Source organism: Aythya ferina (assembly GCF_964211825.1).
Source record: "Aythya ferina genome assembly, chromosome: 3".
Lineage (NCBI taxonomy): Eukaryota > Metazoa > Chordata > Aves > Anseriformes > Anatidae > Aythya > Aythya ferina.
The window spans coordinates 92,069,190-92,091,475 of record NC_140298.1 but is presented as its reverse complement, the minus strand read 5'-3'; the positions used below and the strand labels follow the sequence as shown (position 1 = coordinate 92,091,475).

At 39.5% G+C, this 22,286-nt stretch overlaps 2 protein-coding genes across 4 annotated transcripts in view; both read left to right on the top strand.

Annotated features, from left to right (window-relative positions):
* The first annotated feature begins 10 nt into the window (after positions 1–10).
* On the top strand, positions 11–5,980 carry PTP4A1 (protein tyrosine phosphatase 4A1). Its single transcript, XM_084515011.1, has 5 exons — positions 11–222; positions 1,565–1,657; positions 2,006–2,136; positions 3,566–3,640; positions 4,545–5,980. Exons 1-5 carry the CDS (start codon positions 118–120, stop codon positions 4,660–4,662), a joined length of 522 nt encoding a protein of 173 aa, XP_084371137.1. The 5' UTR covers positions 11–117; the 3' UTR covers positions 4,663–5,980.
* Positions 5,981–19,268: 13,288 nt separating this feature from the next.
* The window catches only part of PHF3 (PHD finger protein 3), a 49,273-nt gene continuing 46,255 nt past the window's right edge, over positions 19,269–22,286 (top strand). Inside the window, exon 1 of one of the 3 annotated variants that reach the window (XM_084512617.1) lies at positions 19,269–19,409. The gene's annotated coding sequence lies outside the window, so the exon portion shown is untranslated. The remainder of the gene's footprint in view (positions 19,410–22,286) is intronic. The other 2 variants (XM_084512620.1, XM_084512616.1) reach the window with 2 other exon arrangements.

The window sequence follows — 22,286 nt, the reverse complement described above, 5'->3', positions numbered from 1 at the left end:
AGCACTGAGAATTTCACGTGGAGTATAGTGAAGTAGACTTCAGTTTCTCTACATCACTTCTGTATTAGATTTTTTTGAATCCTTTCATAATCTTGTTGCATGTTTAACTAAATTAATATGGCCCGAATGAACCGCCCAGCTCCTGTGGAAATCACCTACAAGAACATGAGATTCCTAATCACACACAATCCAACCAACGCAACCTTAAACAAATTTATAGAGGTAAGGTTGGGCCAAAGTTCTTACTGATGTGTTCTTATTTATGCCTCAACAGCACACTATACTAACAATTTCCTTCCTCAGTATTTGTTAACTACAGAGTCTGTATGAAGTAGTGATGAGGCTGTTCATATATTAACTCATTTCAAGTAGCAATGCCATGCTTTACAGACGAATCTACTTGGAGACTTAAGCCTTCACTAAACCATACTTCTGAAAGTGAAGCACAGAAATAATTGTTGTCTAGTATTTAGTACGCTGCTTAGGAGCGTAATCAGGAATGGTCTTGGCTGAGTTCTGTAGAACAGTACCAGGATCTGCTAGTGATGGGAACCCATGTTCAGATTCATCTAAGCGGTGTAACATTTCTTTGCCTTTATTGCAATACTGCTTACAAAGAGAATAATTCAGTATAGATTGTACACCAGCAACTTAGGAATAAATAATAGAATCGCAGCATGCTTTCACTGCCTGTATCCATTGAGTATTAGTAGATGAGGGTTCTAGTGTAGCTTAAGACAATCCTCTTGAGTGTCATTGCTTACATGACTGAAATTTATAGTAGTAAACTTGTTCTGCATCCTGAGTTGTTGATGCTACTTAAGTGTTCCAGTATATGCTGAAACTCTTTGCCAGCTAAAGCATGTCTTAGCATATATTGCTTGTATCTGAATCTTCCATCTGAACCTTGCAGCTAGCATGCTGGAGGCATAAGTTGTATAGTTAAGTGTATGATAAAAATGCCTTCTTCCAGAGTTACCTATGGGTAAGGTTTGAGTTTGTAATGCAATCTTATTAGCAAGATTTAAGGTCTATCGTACCTCTGTTACATATATGCATTTAGTATGGGCTAATTTACAAGAAATACAGTGAGTTAATAAATTTTTTATACTCTCACAGCTAGATGAAGTGTTCACAGACAGTGTGAATGATGTTTTTTTGCAGGGAAAATGAAGTGTGATTGTACTGTTGTTTCTCATAAATGAGGCTTAATAGTAAAATGGAAAATTATTTTTTTATTCTCCAATAATGAAAACCCATGAACTGGAATGATTTGTTGCCCTATTCTCCTAATTCTTATCAGTAAAGTGTGTTACAAACTGCTAGTTTTAAGTGGAGTATGCAAAGGGGAAGATCTAAGAAGCAAACCACTTCAGATATGTTTGCAGAAGAGCTTACAGGTATCTGGCGTTAGTGCACAGTAGTCTTTGATTTCAGCTGTGTTCTTCACAGGCTGGCAAGCATTTGTGTTAGTTCATTTACTGAAACTTTAGGAAGAAGTTAATAAGCAAACCAGTTGAGAAAATGTCATCTTGCTCTTAAAACGGTTCTTTTCACTCCCTAGGAACTTAAGAAATACGGTGTTACCACAGTGGTAAGAGTGTGTGAAGCTACTTATGACACTGCTCCGGTGGAAAAAGAAGGCATTCAGGTTTTGGTAAGTAGTGTAACAGATGCTTTTTGACACTTAATGTTTATAGTTATTAGTCACCAGCTTAATTCACTCTATAAGCATATTCCAGCAGCTGATGAGTGCATAGCTCCATAGACCTCTTCTCTTAGGAGAAAAAAACATTTTTTTGTGGAAATGCCTTTGCTCAATGAAACTGGTTGAGAGGAATATACTCCTAATATTGCTATGCTTTTATTTTTAAGAAAACATAAATTTGAGCAGTTCCCTTGTCTGTCAGCTCTTTCGTCAATTATGCACACTTTTTTTTTTATGCACAAAGCAGTAGTAGTTGCATCTTCTATGTAATTATGCATGTCTCATGTTATATTATAGGACTGGCCCTTTGATGACGGTGCTCCACCATCCAACCAGATTGTTGATGATTGGCTAAACCTCCTTAAAGTTAAATTTCGTGAAGAACCTGGTTGTTGTATTGCTGTACACTGTGTTGCTGGTCTTGGACGGTGGGTAAAGTTTTAAAGATCTGTTATCCCTGGTCAGACTTTCGAATATTTAGTACAAAAGCGTAGTTGAGGCAAATGTAAAATAGTCACAGATCCAGCATTGGAATGAGCTCACACTCGAGTAGGTTAAATGACAGCAAACTGTTGTATGTAATATGGGACTTAGGTTATTCAAAAGATTGTGCTGTTATCGCAGCTATTGAGTTACTAAATGAAGTAAAAAACTACATTCCTATACCAAGCATATTAATGAGTATCCCCCTGATATTTTTTGTCTTGCTACAGGCTTTCTTTTCTGTATGGATTTGTTTTTTACTGATTCTCATCTATATGTCTTTTTCCATCCATATTGCAGCAGTATTGTCAGTTTCCTAGTAATGGGGATACTATAGCTATTAGCCCCAAATGAGTGAGGTGTTTTGGCATATCAAGAACAACTTTAACTCACCAGATATTTGGCTGTTTTCCAAAGTCTAAAAACCCTGTTTCAGTGACACCAGCCTCAAAATTTATACAGATGAAGCTAAATACCCTACCAACTCTGCTTCTTCTGTCTGCTGGGGCTCTTAAATACAGCTCTAAAAGTTCTGAAGACAAAATGTTTTTTCTGTTGCTTTTTTAGACTACCTAGAAATAAGTCTGCTCAAAAGGTAGCTGAAATATTTTAGCCATTGGTTTCAGCATTTCTAATATAAAATAAAATGGAGGTTTCTGGTCTTGGCGTCACTTATCCACTGCTTGCATTATGGCTTCACGTGAGTTGACTGTAGTGCTGAATGCCACCAAAACAAGCGATGTGTCTGGTTTTCCCCCTCAAAATTTTGTGGTTAACTAGTTGGAAAAAAAATCTATCTTACATATAAGGCTTGTTAAATCCTTATAAAATCATTTAGTAAGCATATGAAACCATTTAGTAAGCTTGTTATTAGGTGTGCATACCTTTTGCTGCAGTATGGCATGTTTTTTCTGTCTTGCATGTGGAACTTTCTTAAAAAAATAAATAAATAAATAAATGGAGCCATATGTTGTTAATCTCTGTTAATTTGTGCCAGGCTTTCTTAACTGAAGACAGTATTCTGTCAGATGAAGAACACTTTAGCAAGCAAGGAAATCCTTGGCTTGGGTGGAATAATAACTTACATTTTATTCTTGCTGTCTTCCCATATACCTGAAGTCAGGTGAACAAAACTATGGTTAACCATAGTTAATTCTTCCTTTTTTTTTTTTTTTTTTTTTTAAGGGCAGTACATAGCTTGAAAACATGGTATAATCACCCGGTTATGTAGAAAACCTTTCCGTCTTCCTTATGTTTCTCTTCTGTCCTTATGCATGTCTTCTTTGCTTCTCAAGGGAAGAAGTGGGGGAAGTATAATTCTTTCCTGAGTATGCACTGGTAAATGCTAAATTGAACTTTTTTTTTTTTAACCAGAGCTCCAGTCTTAGTTGCTCTTGCACTGATAGAATGTGGAATGAAGTATGAAGATGCAGTGCAGTTTATAAGACAGTAAGTACGAAGCTAACATCTGTTTCCAAGATATAACACATTGACATATCCTTGGGTACTGCAGGGAATTCTAAATTATTGTTTGTTGATCTTCAGACATTCTTCATAACAGTCAGTGTTCTAAGACTTGACATGTGGGATTGGTATTTCCTCTTGAGAGGCACAACACCTTCGAGACTTAGGTTCTGTCTACTAGCTGGAGCTAACATTCATTCATTCCCCTTTGTGGCTCCTTTCTTTATTAGATCAAAGTGTGCTAAACAGTTTTTCCCCCATGTCTTTTTTTTTCTGGTAGCCTACCTAAGAAGAGTATTTCCTTCTATTTTTTGTGCCTACTAAAAATGGCAAAATACTTGTATAATTGCCAAGCCTTTGAGGAATTATGTTCAGCTTGCACATCTTCAGGCTGGTATATACAAAGTGAGGAATATGAAACCTGGTACACATTCCAAAGAATAAAGGAAAACGTAGCTCTTTCATAGGTTCTTGGTTTGAGCAGAACCAAGAAAGTTCAACTTAAAATGCTAAATACTCTCTCAATATTGTAGTATTCTTAATTATTTTAAGAGATTACATAACCTTAGCTTGTTTAAGGAAGAAACGGTCTCAAATCTGCTCTCTGTAGCTTTCTTTTGAAGTCTCTTCTAAAGATCTGCAAGATCTTTCTCTTGTATATATCAGAGGTGGAAACACTATCTAAAATACTATGTAGTCCAATTAGGTATTTGTGAAAGGAAGCTACCACCCTCTTTCCTGGCACTTAACTTTTAATTACTGTTATTTTCATTACAGTCCTGACTTAATGGTATTTTTTCAAGTGACCTAAAAATATTTTTCTCCAATGGGTGGTATTATTTCACTGGGCAGTAATTGAATGTTTTAAGACACTTTTTCTTCTATTTAGGAAACGTCGTGGAGCTTTTAACAGCAAGCAACTTCTGTACTTGGAGAAATACCGCCCCAAGATGCGCCTCCGTTTTAAAGACTCCAATGGTCACCGAAATAACTGTTGCATTCAGTAAAGCCCAACAGCCTATACTACTACTGTAGGATTAAAGGACGGGAACTAAGAATTAAGCAGACTGCATGCCAAAGACATGGGTCTGATATTTTTTAGTAGTAAAGGAAGCTTCCTTAGGAGTAATTAATAGGCTAAAAGCTTAGTAGAAATGCAACTGTATGTTTAGATAAATACTCAACTGTTTGGAGACCCAGTAAATGTTTTTGCTGTACCCTGAGCTGTCTGAGCTGTCTCCTTGTTTATTAATTACCAGTTCAAATATCCTTTAATCATGCCATTGAGTCTTACCCACCTAGTTTCTACTACTAAAAATTGGGGTACTAAAGTAAATCAATCCGTAGAGAGATTAGGTGCCAAAATACCCAGCATATCAGCTATATGTTTTTCCTTATAAATGAGCATAGTTCTGATGAATTAAGAACTACCAGCTTATCTGGACCTTACTTTTTTTTTTCTAGTCATTTCAATATTGAAGAATATGGCCTCTAAGATAGTCTTGCCTGCTTCACTGTATGTTTCGTCTCCCACAATCGCACTAGAATTATCAGGATTTGCACAGTCTGTTTTTTTAATACTATGAATTACAGCAACTTTTTCTCCAGTGTCTGTACTTTCTGTTACCTGAACCTCTCCATTTTACAAATCATTACTCTATGGTTACTCATGTAGAAAATCTTTTAAATTGTACAGAAGCACACAAGTCTTTAATGTCTCCAGACAAAAAGCCTTACAGTAAAATTAATGTTGGCACTTGATGTGCAACTTAACAGAGGGCCTAAAAAGGTTGGGAGGGGCTATTTAATATTTCTAGTAAAATGTTGCCTTTGTCTTGTGCAGGAAGTATAGAATATGCCCTTTACTTTAGTAAATATTTTTTTAAAACGTAGAAATGCTTTGTTATTGTAGCTAAAAATTCTTAATCAGAAAATTTCTGAAAAATCTTGTAGTTTCTTTTACTGTACCTATTGAAAGTTGTTTACCGACTATTGCTTTGTTGAAAGTGTGATTATTTTTTTTTTCTTTTGTTTTTCCCTCCTTGAGTTTCTGCTATGACTTGGGCAGACCTCTGTAATATTTTGTATGCCTTTCAAGCTGCGTAACTTAATATTTGGATACTTGATAATTTGTTTTATTATGTAATTGATAAAATGGTGATGTGTATTAATGTTAGTTCAACCATATATTTATACTGTCTTGGGAATGTGTGGTTATAGTTCTGTGGGAGAAATAATTTTGCCAGTGTTCACCAGCTTGTAAAATCTAGTGTGAGAGCTTAAACATCTAAATAAATACTGAAATGCACTTAAAGTTTGCTGAAACACTCATGACTTTCACTTCTTCTTGTGTACTTTGTCAGCAATCTTACGGTGCCTAAAATCAGAATCTATCCAGGCACCTGTTTTGTTTTGTTTTTTTTTTTAAATCTGGGCCTGAGTGTCCCCTTTGCTGTAATGTTTGCTGTTTGTTTTACTCATAAATAAATGTGGACAAAAATTAATAGTAGAAAGTACGCTATTTCTTTATGGAGCTTGCTTTTGACTTCCTGTCCCCAGTACTAAGGTAAGTTACTAACTTAACATTCTTGAAATGCTGCAATAAATACAGAGGAGTAATAAAACTAATGATACTCGTAAGTGTTGTCTAGGCTTTACAGATACGTGTAGCAAATAATACGATAGCCTCAGCCTCAACAATGAAATGCTATGTACAAACAGAAGGTATTCCAAAAATCACGCGACCTAAAACTTAGGCAATTCCAAGTTTCCATAGTGGTGGTTGAACTTCCTGATGGAAACTGGCTTTATTAGTCAGCTGGGCTGCTGTTCCTACCAGTGATCACAAACCCCAGGCATATGTCTGCTCAAAAATTAAAGTTGTGGTTAAGTATATCTTGCCTTTCTAAAAGGTGAGGTGGAATGCTATGTACAACAGAAGCTTTAATGAGACTTCAGAAGAACTTTGGAGAGGCATGGTCTCATTAAAGAGAACACTTTGAAATTCTGTGTTGTTTGAAAAAGGCTTGCAACTGAATATAATTTACCTTTGTCATGAGTTCTGTACAGTAGTAAATTAAACTCTTAAGAGGAAATTAAACTTGGTTTAAAGAATGTTTTGACTAAATGAATAAATCTTAATGTTTATTGTATTTTTCAAGATTATTACTTTGAAATTGGCAAGCTTAAAGGCGTCAAAGTCTATTCTACTTACCTGCTTCCTTATGAATTTCTGATAAGCTGGAAATTCTCCATCTGCTCAATTGCTGTAATTAAGTCTTCTAAGCTAAGGGCACTTTCTTGTACTGCAAACGTAATTCAAAGTTATATAAAAGTAAATTCTAAAGTAATCTGAACACTTTTTTAAAAGTATAAAAGTCAGGGAAAAATGGGGAGGAGGTAGCTGAAAACTGAGAGCCAGAATCGTGCAGGGGATTCATGTTATGCAGTGAGATCTGGCACACTAGAGTATCTTCTGATCCTATAGCAAAGCTGATCCATTCTTTTCTCCTAAATTACTGTGTCTTGTCAGGCTGTTTCCTGGCAAAATAAATAAATAATAATCAAAGCCTTGTGCAACAGAACTGGGATCATCTTATACTTCCGGAAAAAGTTAACATTGAGTGAGCAGAGGAATATTCTAGTATCTTACTATCACTGTGGCACCTACGACATGAGGAGACTTTCCAAATATTTATTGGGGTAAATAAAACTGTCTTCTGTATTCAAATAATGCTTTGTTAAATGAATAAACTGGTCCTTGAACAGTTTTAATATAACTGGTTGCACAGGGGCTACTGCTTTGTGCAAATAAAAACTGACAGGATACAACTCTACATTTTCTAGGTTATTTGGTTTATTACTCCTCCTGTGTATACATGACAGTATGTCCATTTGTCTGAGAAAATGAGACTTTTAAAATGAAGACCAGTGTCATCAGCGTTTCAATTGTCAAAATAGTCCGCACTTGGGAAAAATTGCAAATCTACAAAAAGTTGGTAGCTCAGGAGTTCATCAGGCTATTGTTATCCAGTATTAATTGGTATCCAAACTAAGGTAAAAAGTAATTTATTCACATATCTTAGCTTCCTTGTATTCCAGTAAGTCCTGGTAAAATGCTTGTAATTTTTTTTTTTTTACTTAAATCATTAGTGCAATGCCAGTACATTTTAAATCGAGGGAAGGCTACATTTAGTTTGAGAGCTGTAACATGTTTGTGATGGTAGCTTGGTCCTCTGGACTGTTTTATTTCAAGCCTACTAGTGAGTTTAATCAGTTACATAAACTGCTCTAAAGAGTAAAACTGCATCATGCGCATATCAGCTTCAAGCAAAGCTCAAGTCAACTTCTGAACTATGTTAATCATATCTAAATGTGAATCCCTAGGTAATGGAAAATATAATTTCTTGTGCATAACAACTCTGGTAGATTTTAGGCACTAAAATGTTGGCTATACTCAAAATATGAAGATAACATGAAAATATAAAGTGAGTTAAAATTCAGTATAATTTACATGAACTGACAAATAAAAAGGAAGAAACACAAATGGAATTACTGTATCTTCAATTAAGGCTAAAACCTCACATGAAAGAAAATGCCATACTGTTGCATGTAATTTTATAGTGATCCTAATCATTTGAATGTTGCACTTCTTTAAGTGATTCTATTTTCTTGGCAGTACTTAATTACACAATAGCATATCATTCTCTTCTACTAGGCTGTGTTTCATCTAGTTGACTGTGAATGGATTGGGTAAGTATAGTTTGTAAATGGTAGTATTACAAGATTCCTTAGCATATTGTATCAGAAGTTAAATATCTATGGTAAATATTTAGAGAGGGGGAGAGCATGATCTTGTGATTACTGCAGCAGAAAATTGATGGACTCTCTGTACTGTTCTGTCATGCGTTTCCTAAATGATTCTGGGGAAAGGTAGTGAAACAAGATATTCTGTGACCAGGCATCCAAAATCATGTATAAAGTCAAATACGATTCTTTTGAACCTGATTCTCAAAAGTGCTGACTAGTCAATTTTGATAAAAGTGTGAAAACATATTTGACGTTACATAGCATTACATATTTTTGAACAGTCACAAAGCATTTCAGAGTCAGCACTCAAAAGCAGTTAATATTTATCATAGAACCACAGAATGGTTTGGTTAAAGATCACCTAGTTCCAACGACACTGCCATGGCCGTGGTGAGGAACACCTCCCACCAGACCAGGTTGCTCAAAGCCCTATCCTGTCTCTGACCTTCAACGCCTCCAGGGATGGGACATCCACAGCTGCTCTGGGCAACCTGTTCCAGTGCCTCACCACCCTCAGAGGGAAGAATTTCTTATTAATATCTGATCTAAATTACTCTCTTCTAGTTTAAAGCCATTACCCCATGTCCTGCCACTACACTGCCTGACAAAGAGTCCCTCCCCACTTTCCTGTAGCCCACCCTTTAGATAATGGAAGGCTTGAGTGGGGTATCCCTGGAGCATTCTCTTCTCCAGGCTGAACAATCACAACTCTGTCTTGTCTTTGTACGAGAGGTGCTCCAACCCTTTGATTGTATTTGTGGCCCTCCTCTGGACTCGTTCTAATACTTTGATGTCCTTCTTGTGCTGGGGGCCCCAGAGCTCAATGCAGTGCTCCAGGTGGGGTTTCACAAGAGCAGAGTAGAAGAGGACAATCACCTCCCTTGACCTGCTGGCCATGCTTCTTTTGATGCAGCCCAGGATGTGGCTGGCTTTCTGGCCTGCAAGCGCATATTGCTGGCTCATGTCAAACTTCTTGTCAACCAACAACCCCAGCTCCTCCTCATTAGGACATTCTCCACCCAGCCTGTGTTTGTGCTTGGGATCGCCTTGGTCTGAGTGCAAGACCTTATACTTGGCCTTGTTGAACCTCGTGAGGTTCTTACAGGCCCACCTCCCCAGCCTGTCCAGGTCCTTCTGGATGGCATCCCTTCCTTCCATTGTGTTGACAGCACCACACAGTTTGGTGTCATCGGCAAACTTGCTGAGGGTGCACTCGATCCCACTGTCCATGTAAACCAACAAAGATGTTAAACAGTGCCACTCCCAGTACTGAGGAACGCCACTTGTTACTGATCTCCACCTGGCCATTGAGCTGTTGACCGCAACCCTATGAGTGTGACCATCCAGCCAGTTCCTCATCCACTGAGTGGTCTGTCAAACCCATGTGTCTCCAATGTAAGGACGAGGATATCATGGGAGACAGTGTCAAATGCTTTGCACATCCAGTCCAGCTGTCAGTTGTTCTGCTGTCCACCCATATTGTAGCCCCATTGTAGAAGGCCACCAGATTTGTCAGGCATGATCTGCCCTTAGTGAAGCCTTGTTGGCTGTCACCAGTCACCTCCTTATTTTCCATGTGCCTTATCAGAGTTTCCAGGAGGATCTGCTCTATGATCTTGCCAGGCACACAAGTGAGACTGACTGGCCTTTTGATTCTTAACCTCCCTGGTCTTCAGTTCTCCTCCCATAAAACTCCATTATTTCCAAACTTCCCATAAGGTAGTTGCAGAGATAAGCGCTGTTTCTGAAGTTTAGATACATCTGTAGTGTTAACTGTAGAAGAAACAGGTAGGACAATATATAATTCTGTATTGAGTAAAAAATTTTAAGTTAAACTTGAGATCTTAAGAAAAATACTAAGGAGTTGCTCATTCATATGAACATTGCTCATTCTAACAAGTGAGGTGGGGGCAAAAACTTCTGGAACTATGTATTTATGTTTGAGAATAACATTTTAACATTTTTAAGTTTCTGCATGTTTGTGTAGCATCAATAAGACTATTTTTGCAAGTTTTTTTTTAATATATGTGATGTAATTTAATGTTTTGAATACTATTTCTAAAATATTTAATATTTAATATTTTAGAGTTGTTACAATTATGCTGCATCATTAAGCAAGTATTCTTTGTAACTATAGGGGAGATTGTCAAATAGGAAACCACAGTAATCTATCTGGAATGGTGCTATCTTTATGTACATATTTGTATAATCTCTCCTGAGGTTATCGTCACTTACAAAAAGATAATTATAATTTGTAAGGTTAATTCCAGTCTTAATAGAATGAAGCTTTTTTTTTTTTTTTTTTTTTTTTTTAACAGCCGGGATTCCTGAACAAATATGGATGTTTACATGTGAGTAAATGCTTTCTTTACACTCCCCGGAACTAATTTTACACTTCTAATCTTCTAATCAGTCTTATGCTAAAAGAGATGCCTAAAACAGACTACATGAAAAGCTCCCCACAGGTGAGAGCACAGTTTTGCAAAGGGAGCATGGGACAGCAAACTCGCTTTGCAATGTTGGTATCTACAGGTAGATAAAAAATATCTCACCAACTCATCTAAGTGAAATATGTATTTCAAGGTACCACATAGAAAGTCATTTCTTTCAACATACAACCTTGTTCTTAATGTGTAATAACCATTAACAATTATAACCTGATTTTATTTTTATTGGCATGAATTTATGCTGTAGGTCACCAAAGCAAGCACGGCATTATTTTCCTGTTGGTGATTGCCTGTATGAACACCATTAGTTTTGATAGCCACTGTTATAATGCATTCTGTCTTCAGTGCATTGATAATTAATTATCTCAGTAACAACACAAGTAAGTTACTCATCAGTGGAAAGTGTATCCTTGTGAGGTAATAGTGGTTAAATAATGGTCTGACAAGAAAAGATAGGGATGGTGCCAGAAGATCAAGTTGCCTGCTCCGATTTCTGATTCAAATGATTGTAGCTGTAGAAAACCAGACACCAGTGTTCAGATACAAGGGAACGCTCAACATAGAAATACTCAAGTAGTATACTGTCAGTATGTCATCACTGGATGTAACCCGTGTCAGTGTAATGAAACCTACGGATAAGGAAAGTGTATTTTGTAGTGGGCTGAAATCTTAATTCCACTTTAGGGGTGAGTAACAGTAGTAGCACAATCTTATCCCTCATATAAATTTGCACATGAGAACACTTTGTCAGCTAGTTTCACAGATCCCTCAATCTTTCTTCATAGGAGAGGTGCTCCAGCCCTCTGATCATCTTAGTGGCCCTCCTCTGGACCGTTCCAAGAGCTCCACATCCTTCTCGTGCTGTGGGCCCCAGGCCTGCACGCAGTATTCCAGGTGGGGTCTCACAAGAGTGGAGTAGAGGGGGAAAATCACCTCCCTCTCCCTGCTGGCCACCCCTGTTTTAATGCAGCCCAGGACATAGTTGGCCTTCCAGGCTGCAAGCATGTACTGCTGGCTCATGTCCAGCTTCTTGTCCATCAGGACCCCAAGTCCTTCTCTGCAGGGCTGCTCACAAGTTCTTCTTCTCCCAGTCTAAATAAATACCTGAGATTGCCGCAGCCTAAGTGCAACACTTTGCACTTGGCCTTGTTGAACCTCATTAGGTTCTCATGGGCCCACTTCTCCAGCCTGTCCAGGTCCCTCTGGATGGAATCCCTTCCCTCTATTGTATCAACTGCATCGCTCAGCTTGGTGTCATCTGCAAACTTGCTGAGGGTGCACTCAATTCCATCATCTATGTCATTGATAAAGATGTTGAGGAGCACTGGACTCAAGACCAACCCCAGAGGGACACCACTTGTGACCGGCCTCCACCAAGACATAGAACCGTTGACCACAACCCTTAAGCAGTCAAGTAATTTTATGACATTCAACCATGTTGTCTTGTTAAGCAGGCTATCCTTGTGATGGAGAACAAGCAAACTTAAAATTTTAATTGAACTGTATTTAATTACAAACCTGATTCAATCATTTTTACTTCTACAGTTGTCATTCTTCATTCAGATGCCTGATCTCTGTTAGCTATTTGCTACATGAGGTTTCTTTCATACTCTGAGAAACTTGACTTCTTTAATTTTGTCCTGGTTTTGGCTGGGAGAGTAAATTTTCTTCCTATTAGCTGGTGTGATGCTGTGTTTTGAATTTAGGATGAAAACAAAGTTGATAACAAGCTGATGTTTTAGTTGTTGCAGAGTGGTGCTTATACTTGAGGACTTTTTGACCTCTTGTGCTGCCCTGCCAGCAAGGAGGACAGGGGAACAAAGAAGCTGGGAGCAGATACAGCAAGGACAGCCAGCTGATAGACATCAGTCAGCTGCTGGTGAGCAACTGTATTGAGCATTACTACTTGCTTTTTTTTTTTTTTTTCCCTTTTTTTCTTTTTTCCTTTTTTCTTTTATTAACCTGTCCTTATCTCAACCTATGAGTTCTTGTACTTTTCAGTTCTCTTCCCCATCGCACTGAGGTGGCTGGATGGTGAGTGGATGGCTGTAACCCAGTTGTCTGCTGGGTTAAACCTGGACTCCTCAGGGTTAGGCTGGGCATCAGTCATCGGATGGTGAGCAATTGCATTGTGCATCACTTGTTTGTACACATTATTAGTAGTAGTACTATTATCATCGTTGTTATTATTATTGTTGTTATTATTATTATTGTTATTATTATTTTCCTGTCTTAATAAACTGTCTTTATCTCAACTCACGGGCTTTACTTTCCCATTTCTCTCCCCCATCCCAGAGAGGGAGGGGGGAGAGGGAGTGAACGGCTGTGTGGTGTTTAGCTGCCGGCTGGGTTAAACCACGACAGGAAGGTTCTGAGCTAAGTCCAGAAAGGGAATTGGAAAGGGTTATTACATCTTTGTGGATTGCAGCAGTAAGGTGGGTTTGAAGGAAATGCCCTAACTGCCCCAGTTAGTGAACAATTTAGGTCGTACAAATATCAGGAGGTCATCTATTCCAACCACATGTTCAGAGCAGGGCTAGCTTCAAAATTAGATCAGGTTATGCAGGAGTCTGTCCATTGAGATAACTCAGTCTCTCCAGGCATCTGTTCTAGGGTTTGTTCAGCTGCCCTCCAAGTGAATACTTTTTTCTTCGTAGCTAGTCTCAGAATCACAGCATGTTAGGGATTGGAAGGAACCTTAAAAGATCATCTACTCCAATCACCTAGATATCTGCTTTTGGCTAGTGATAAGGAAGTCCTTAGAGGGATCTTTGACATGCCTCAGTCCTAAACTTTTATTCTCCAGTGTTCTACCCTGAGCAGCATCCCACTTAGCTGCAGTATCTCCTTTAAGATAAACTAAAACACAGCAAATAATTCTTCAGTCATAATTTGAAAAGTGGGAAAGGGACAGAAAAAAAAATAATAAAGAAAAGAACTCAGACTACTGCATTTTGAAAACAGAACAAAGATTAGTTATAAACTAGGAATAGTCTCAACCTAAATTAATATTTTTCTTCAGTGTTGAATAATATAAAGTAGAAGACAAAGGCTATGAAGGTTGTGGAGATAAGAATGTAGAGAGCGAATACTTCACATGGAAGCACTTCCAAATTTTCAGCTTAAAGAGACTGGGAAACATCAGCCTACCAATTCCGAAAGAACTGGCTCATTGCATTTCAAGTTCAGAGACAAGCTGAACTTGAGCCGTACACAAACTTAGCTGTTTGTATATCACATGAAAGTCAGAAGCAAGCACACATGAGCACAGTTTTTTGCTCCTATTGTAGCTAAGGCTGGGACTGAACCATGCAGCTGCAGTTGTCTCTCTGCGTACCCAAGCCCTTTCCCAGAGGACCATTAGGAGCAGCAGTCCATGTCAGCACGAAGCCAAGGCTAGGAATGGATTTATTGCAGAGCCGAGTGCTGCACAGCCAGCATCCCCATGAGCATAAAAAGTTTGTGATCTGTAGCTGTATAGATTCCCACTCATTTAGACTGCAATCATTGTACTGTAAAACTGGAGATTAGCAAATTTAAGGTTTATATATAAGAAGGGGCAAAAATGAGGAAAGCAACTTTGGGTCTGGTAATATGATAAAAATTACAAATTCTGAGGTGAAAAAATAGATGAAATAAGGTCATCATTCCACACTAGAAATGATTAGTCCAACTGGAGGATTTAGTAGAAGAGTTTCAAAGTAGAAAAAGCAGGAGACAGTAACAGGTAACAATGGAAGAGTAGAGAGAAGGTAAATGGAATTTCTCAGCTGATTTGAGAACTCCGCTTCTGGGTATATGTAGCATGATGTACAATGGATATTGTATGTTTTAATATATGCTCTCTTATATATATAACTACGTAATAGCATTTGCATAAAACCTAGAAAATTATCAAGAACTGTGCTGATGGAGAAAGATCGGAATGCCATGCATAGTCCTTGTCAAGTCTGTCCAAGAAAGACAAATCCAAACTAAGGCATGTGTGCTCCGTAAGATTTCTGCTCCAACAGAGGATGGGACTTCTAGCAATATCAAATTAAAATTTTGTATCTTTGAAGTTCTTTCATTTGATTTTGATTTTCAGAGTGATAAATCATATGTCCTTCATTCATAAATTTATTTATTTATACTGTATTTTTTTACCTGTTATTTGCTTTTTTTCTGTGTGGTAGTCACAAAACAAAGAGTTTTGTGCTCTGATGTTCAGCAGAACAGCCCTACAACCCAGCAACCGCAGCAAACAGGTGTACTGACAGTCTCTATTTCTAGCACCATGCCCGTGCCCCAGCTACTTGATGCAATACCACATTTACTGGTGGGAAAAAACATTTAGGACAACTTGCTGTAGAACAGGAATAGAGCGTAGGGATGATTGTTGAACATGTGTGCGAAAGAAATGTAATGTCTAGTCTTAGTGGAAAGGCAGAGGAAATACCACAAATCAGAAAACAGTCTTACAGGAAATGTGTATGAATTTTTAGTGCAAGATATATGTACACACTACAATGTTTATGTTTAAAGTTAAATGAATATACATCTGAACAATTACTTATCTGAATAAAGTTGTACTTATTAAAAAAAGTAATTAATGCTCTCTCAGATCTCTCCTTATGAATATACAGGGAAAACAAATCATAAAACAAGCACTTAGTCAGAATATATTGTTTTTACTATAATTTAGTACCAAATGATCATCTTCACAGAAATTACAATTAAGGTAAACAGACACGAGTGAAATATCAGGTGTTTAGAATATTAGTAACTCGAGCAACAATTCCATAGGCAACTGCCCAAACTTGTTTGTGAGTTAAGTCAGTTTTATGTGAGCTGTTGTAGTTTGTTTTCATTCAAGGCTTTTTCTTCCTGGCATACACAAATCTCTGCCAGTAACTGCAACTCCATCTTGTCTCCTGGGATGAAATGTCTTTCAGTCTTTAATTCAATTATTCAAGTATTCAGCTGAGTAAGTTGTAATAAATAGCTTGTATTATCTGTATGTTTCATATCCTTACAAAAAACTACTTGTAGTCATATAATCAATGACTAAACATCCTTTCTTCAGAACCCCACCCTAGTTCACTAAGTTGTATTGTTATTTTTAAAAACAACAGTTCATTTTACCTTTATTTCCATGGAACTGAATGATTTTCTGCTTTACAAAGTATGACGTGTTTGATCCAAAAATCTGCAAAAATCGGAATGGTGGATAATGAGGAAAATAGTGTCAAAATCTGTTTATTATAAAATTTTCTAAAATTTATTTATTCTTAATAAAAGATGTGCATTTTCAGTATGGAACTAGAAAATTTCAGGAGGTTACTGGTTATTATTGTTGTGCATTTGAAAAACAAACAAACAAACAAAAACACACACAAAAAAAAACAACAACAGTGAAAGAGTTCTTGTGTTAAATTTTAAATTTTGTTAAGGATACTAGTTTGGGATAATATACAGCTCATAGGCTTCAAATGAGCTAACCATAGAGCTTCCCAAATTATTGATACTGGCCAATCCTAGATATTTTGAACAGACATTTTGCTGTTGACCCTGGGAAAAAATCATGGCAAATGATTTTTTGTGTATGTATGGAAGGCAGTTATCTAATTATTAAGAGGTGCCAATGTAATATGTATGACTTTTCAGAATAGCATAAAAAATAAGCTTGTTTAGTGTTGTAAACTTTGAAGATTAATGCAACTGCTGCTCTAGTATTTTAATTTCTTTCAGAAGTCTAATTCTGCTTTGCATAACATTCTAAGAAGTTATATAGGTTACAAAATTAGTGCAACACTTGGGCATTAAAATGATTTAAATCAAACGTCTCTGAGAAAATTCAAATAAATATGCCTAGACAAAAAAAAAAAAAAAAGTTATTGTGAGAGTTTGCTTGAATAGCTATTGGCCTACTGCTACTGCTATAGTGTATCTTGGCTTTTGACAGTGGATATTTTCCTTGAGCATGGGAGAAATATGTTAGTTTGCAACCATATCCACTAACTTCTTTATCCAGTTAAGCGTATGTAGCAATCCAGCGCCTTTCAACATTTCTATTCAGTAATTAACACTCAAAAGCAAACCATGTTTAATTCCAGTAAGGAATGTGACTGTGTATACCATATTTTCAAAGGTATTGTTTATAGAAAAATATATGAAAATATATTTCATATATGAAAATATATAGAAAAATATATATGGACGGCAAGAGAAGGCTATAAGGAAAATCATTCAGGAACCTCTTGGAAAGAGTTGTGGCTGTGAAGAGACTTGGGAGTATCGGCAAAGAAACTGCCTTCTGCTGCTGCTTTCTCTTGTGCTTAGGGCAGTAGAAGACTGCTTTCTGAAAATAAATAGGTTCCTTTCCAACGGAAACAACTTGCAAGATCTGGAATATTACCAACTATCTCGTGTAATGGGATGACATGATAAAAACATCGCTAAGAAAGATAGCAGATGGTACAGTTGTAGTTGTGTGTAGCTGATCCGATGTCATTGTGTACAAAGCCGTTTGTAATACCTATTACATTTTCCGCTGTATTTTTTTTTTTTCTCCTTTATTTTGATGTTAAATAAAACCACAGCACAGGTGCTACTGGTGAGCAATTTGCTATGTATGACAGGCAACTATGATTCTAAAGGGACTGGCTGGTGTGGGTCATCACAGAGAGAAGTACATGAACTCTGTTATACTGAGAAGAGCAAAAGTTAGGTGTCTTTTGAAAGTGTAAAGAAAGAACTGAATAGGGCAATGATCAATAATCAGATTATTAGCAATGCTTTGCCTGGTGCTTATGTCAGAAGGGTTGAATGCTGGAAAATCTGTGTGATGCATTTGGACGCAAATGTAATAAACTCAGTTTCATTTCAGACAATAATTTCATTTCTTAGTATAGTCTTGAGAAAATAAATATCAGAGGCTTAGCACCTTGTTGAAAGCCTTTGGAGAAATGAGTGCCATCAACTCAGTAGCTCAGTTTCGTGCCATCATAAGACAATCTTTTAAAGAGATGGCTGCCTTGGAGAGAGAATATTCAAAACTGGAAAAGCACAGGAAAAAAAAAAAAAAAAAAGATAAAAAACAACCATGGTGATTTGCGTAAAGGTGATTTAAGGACTGAGAGAAAAACAGTTTGGGTTAAAAACTGTGGTCTGCAACAAAAGTTTTTGTCTTGTTGCAACTAGTCTGTGCACTGGCTGAAAATATGAAACGTATTGCTGTGCTTTAGGTTTAAAGCCCCCTCTCCTAATGTGATTGTAGTGAGAGAAATATGTACTGCATTTCAGCCTTTATAGAACCACAGAACATGCATTTCAAAGACTCTGAACTAAGAAAAAGAAACAAAGGAAAACCAACCCATTTCAACTTCCTCGCCTTTTTATTTTGTCCTGATGTTGCTTGCACTTCACTACAAAATGAGGAATATGCAAAGACAGTGTTACTGCCTTATCATTCTGAATCTGTTTTTAAGACTAATATACAAAGACAATGTTAATACATTGCCGTTGACAGTATAATTTATTATTTTAAAACTAATACTCCTTTTTTTTGGTGGGGGGTGGTATTCAATTTGAAACATGGTGTGTGCAATAAAGCGTCAGGGTTGCAGATACTGTTCATCATCAGGCTGAAGGAGAAATATGTATTTAATGTTAGAATGCAAATCAGAAGTCCTTTTCCAGGGTGACATTATGTGGAGACTGGATTATTTCAGGCACTGATGACCTGATAAAAGCACCTTTGGAGGGAATTTGCGTGACATGGTGTGAAGGGTCAAAATTATCCTAAAACAAAGCCACAGGAAGACGTGTGCATGCCGAGGGGCGGCATGAGAACCTCCCAAGGAACAGGCTGCCCAGGGAAGTGGTGGAGTCACCATCCCTGCAGGTCTTTAAAAGACGTTTAGATGTAGAGCTCAGTGATATGGTTTAGTGGAGGACTGGTTAGTGTTAGGTCAGAGGTTGGACTCGGTGATCTCGGAGGTCTCTTCCAACCTAGAGAATTCTGCGATCTGAGGAACCAGGGGCCACCAAGAGCCGAGCACCCCTCACCACTCCCCCACACACAGACGGAGCGCCCGGCTCGCCCCATCCGGCACCCAGCAGAGCCCCGTGGCTCCTCGCGGGCCACCCCGGGGCCGTGCCCCGTTATCTCGGCCCCATCCCTCAGCGGCTGCCGAGGGTGGGGGCCGGGCCCCAGCGCACCGAGCGGCGGGGCCCTGACGGGGGCCGGGCGCCTGCGCGGCGCCGCGCCCGCCTCCCGGTAAACAGCGCGGTCACGTGAGCGGCGGGCCCGGCGGGGGCGCGCCTACGGGGGGGAGCGGGCACGCGGCCGGCGGCGCCAGGCGGAGGAGCCGGAGCCGGGAGCGGGCAGCGGGGGCGCGGGCAGCGGGGCCGGGGGAAGGCGGTGCGCGCTCCCGCGGGCCCTGCCTTCCCTTGCGGCGCGGCCTCCGCGGCCTCTTCGTCGGCGGGCGGCGCGGCGCGGCGCGGAGCGGGGTGAGGTGAGTCACCGCCGGCGGGGCGCGGGCGATGGGGGCCGGGGGCGCCGGGCCTCGCGCGGCCTCCGCAGCACGGCCGGGCCCGTAGCGGCCGGGCAGGGCAGGGCAGCGCCGGGGGGGCCGCGGCTGAGGCCTGGCCGGGCTGGGCCGGGCCTAGCGGGGCCCAGCGGCGCGGCTCGGGCCTTGAGGCCGCGTTGGGCCGCGGGGCCGGGCCGCGTCTCGGGGGCCGGGCCGGGTCCCGTCGCCCAGCCGCACGCAGCCCGCTGACCTTGCGCAGGCCGCGGCCGGGCCCTGAGCTCCGCGCCCGCCTCTCCACGGCCCCGTCTCGGCCTCCCAGCTCCGCCCGGCCGGCCCCGGGCCCCGGCAGCCCCGAGAGCTGGGGAGCAAGCGGCGGTTGGGAGCCAGCTGTTCCCCTGCTATTGGCCTGGCCTGCGCGGGGCTCCTCCTCCCGTCCCTCGCACTTCGCATCGTCAACGGGTGCCGTGGTTAACTCTTGTGTAGGGTACCCGCCGCGGGAGGCACGGCACAGGAGGCTGGGGGGGCCGGGGGGGCCCTGGTGGCACCGCCATCCCGCCCTTGGGTGGCGTGGGCTTTCCAGGACGGTCTGTCCACGCTTCCTCCTTGCTGCTGGAATGTAAATAATTAATGCCTGTTGGGTTTAGAAGAGACATTGCTCATGTAACAACAAGTCTGTAAAGTAGGGGTACGTTACAGCCATGGCACAAGAGACTGGAAGAAGAGCACCCCCCCATTCATTGTAGGGTGAACTATGGAAGTGTTCAGAAAGGAGCATGGAAGTTGGGAAGGGAACACGAGGACATGAGGTGACAAGTGTAGCAAGCAAATTACAGCTGTGGTGTTGTCCTTTATGGGGCTGTTAATCTCTTAGGTAAGTTCTGTACGCTTGCTGTTGTAAAAGTTGATGCTCGTATTGCTAAACCAGGGAAATACTGTAGGATTAGGTGTGAGGGTTGTAAGCATGGCTTCTCTCTGACAACACTAATTCACAGTTTGTTGTGCTTAGGAAATTCATCTGGTAAGGTTTGGGAAATATTCTATACGGGAGATCTTGAAATCCAGGATTTCAAGATTTCTTGGAATAATTTAACTTTGGTCTTCACGCTTAGTGTGCAACTCACAACAAAGCTGGGCTCAGCTCTCTTCTTGCTTCATCACAAAGCTGCTACTTCTAACTTCAGTTCTGCTTTAAAGATTAGACATAAATATAGAATTCTAAACACCTAGATTTTTTGTTTCAACCATCACTTTCAGCTATTTGGCCATTTGTTTTATATGGGCATGTTACATTTGCAAATCCTCACAAATTTTATGTAGCTGGATGGAATGGCATCTAACTACAAACCATGATGTATAGATCTAATCCGTTATAGTTATCACAGTGTGGAAGCAGTTGATAAGGTGTCTCTAAGAAAACAAAAGCTCAAAAAACTTATGATTATCTACCATACTTCTGTGACCTCTTAGAAACTTTTTAGAGCTTGGTTCTATCTCGTGGCTTAAATGCTACTCACGTGCAAAGAGGTGAGCATGTGTATGCTGTAAGGAATTATTTTAGCTGTTAGTTTAATGAGTCTGTAGCTCTTTAATTTTCTTTACATTTTCTGCAATTCTTTAATTTTTCCTTGGGAACCTAAATACCGTTGAATCCAAGTCTTAAAAATGTTAAGGGAAGAGAAGTTATTTGTAGAAAACAGTAATCTTTCATTGTCTTGCCTTTTATGTCAGAAACATTGATGAGTAAGGGAATGTTTTTTGTTTATTTTTAAGGTAGCATTATGAAGCAGAAATGCCAAAGTCCAGTAAACTGTGAGTGTTCATTATATAAAAGCAAAATGAAAAATATGGACTGCCTGTGGCATGCACCTGAATGGTGTCAATATGGGCATGTGGCAGATGTTATATTTCTGTGGAAAACCTCACCAAGCTTCACCATTAAGCATCTAACTGATTTTGAAAAAAAATAATTGTGTTTCTAAATTAATCGTTATCAGAGAGGCACTGAAAAATTCAACAAGTATTACAAATGAAATTATTCTGTCTGGGACTACTGACAAATAATCAATGTAACCTATTAGAAAGCTTAATGTTTATATAATGACCATGCTGAAAATTCCTAAAACAAGTAGTGTGTAATGTGAGGATGGAAAAGAGTTGAAGAACATACCAATAGTCATGGAAAAATAATCTGTCATTAGCTTTTTCTTTTCAGGGATACGTCTCTTCTTAGTGAGCTTACAAATTCTAGAGGCATATGGAGAGATGTGTACTCTCTGAGTGATACAGAGCAGTATAATCTTTGATTATTATTAACTTTTGTGGGATTCACTGATGGGGTGGTCCGGTAAAGGAAAACAGTCTACTTCATGAAATGGATTTGAAAGATGTCACAGTGTAAAGTCATTTCTGTGACAGAACACAACTTCTAGTGCAGGTCTTTGTGCCTCTTCTAGCTGTAGAGGGAGAAGCGTGTTTTTGAGGAAGGGTTTTTCTGTGCAAAAGATCTGATTTTGTGTGATATAATTTGATTTTTTATGATTAGGAAAAGGTTTATCTCTGTCTCTTCCGCATTTCTTTGTCTTTTAATTTAATCCTTTTTCTTCCTGTTCAGTGAAATGAGTTACAGGTCTGGTAGTTGAATGTAATTCTTTCAGATAGTGAAGTTTAATAAAGAAAAATCTCGAGCTGTCTGACCTTCCATCAAATAATCTGTAGCAAAGAGTAGGGAATCCACAGTGTCAGTGAGGAGTACAGCACGCATCTTCAGATTATAGATTTTGGGATGTGGTTATTGCTTCAGATATCAAGACCGCAGAGATTTCAGTAACAGGGTGGTAAGATCTGGGTCAGTTGGTGTTTGAA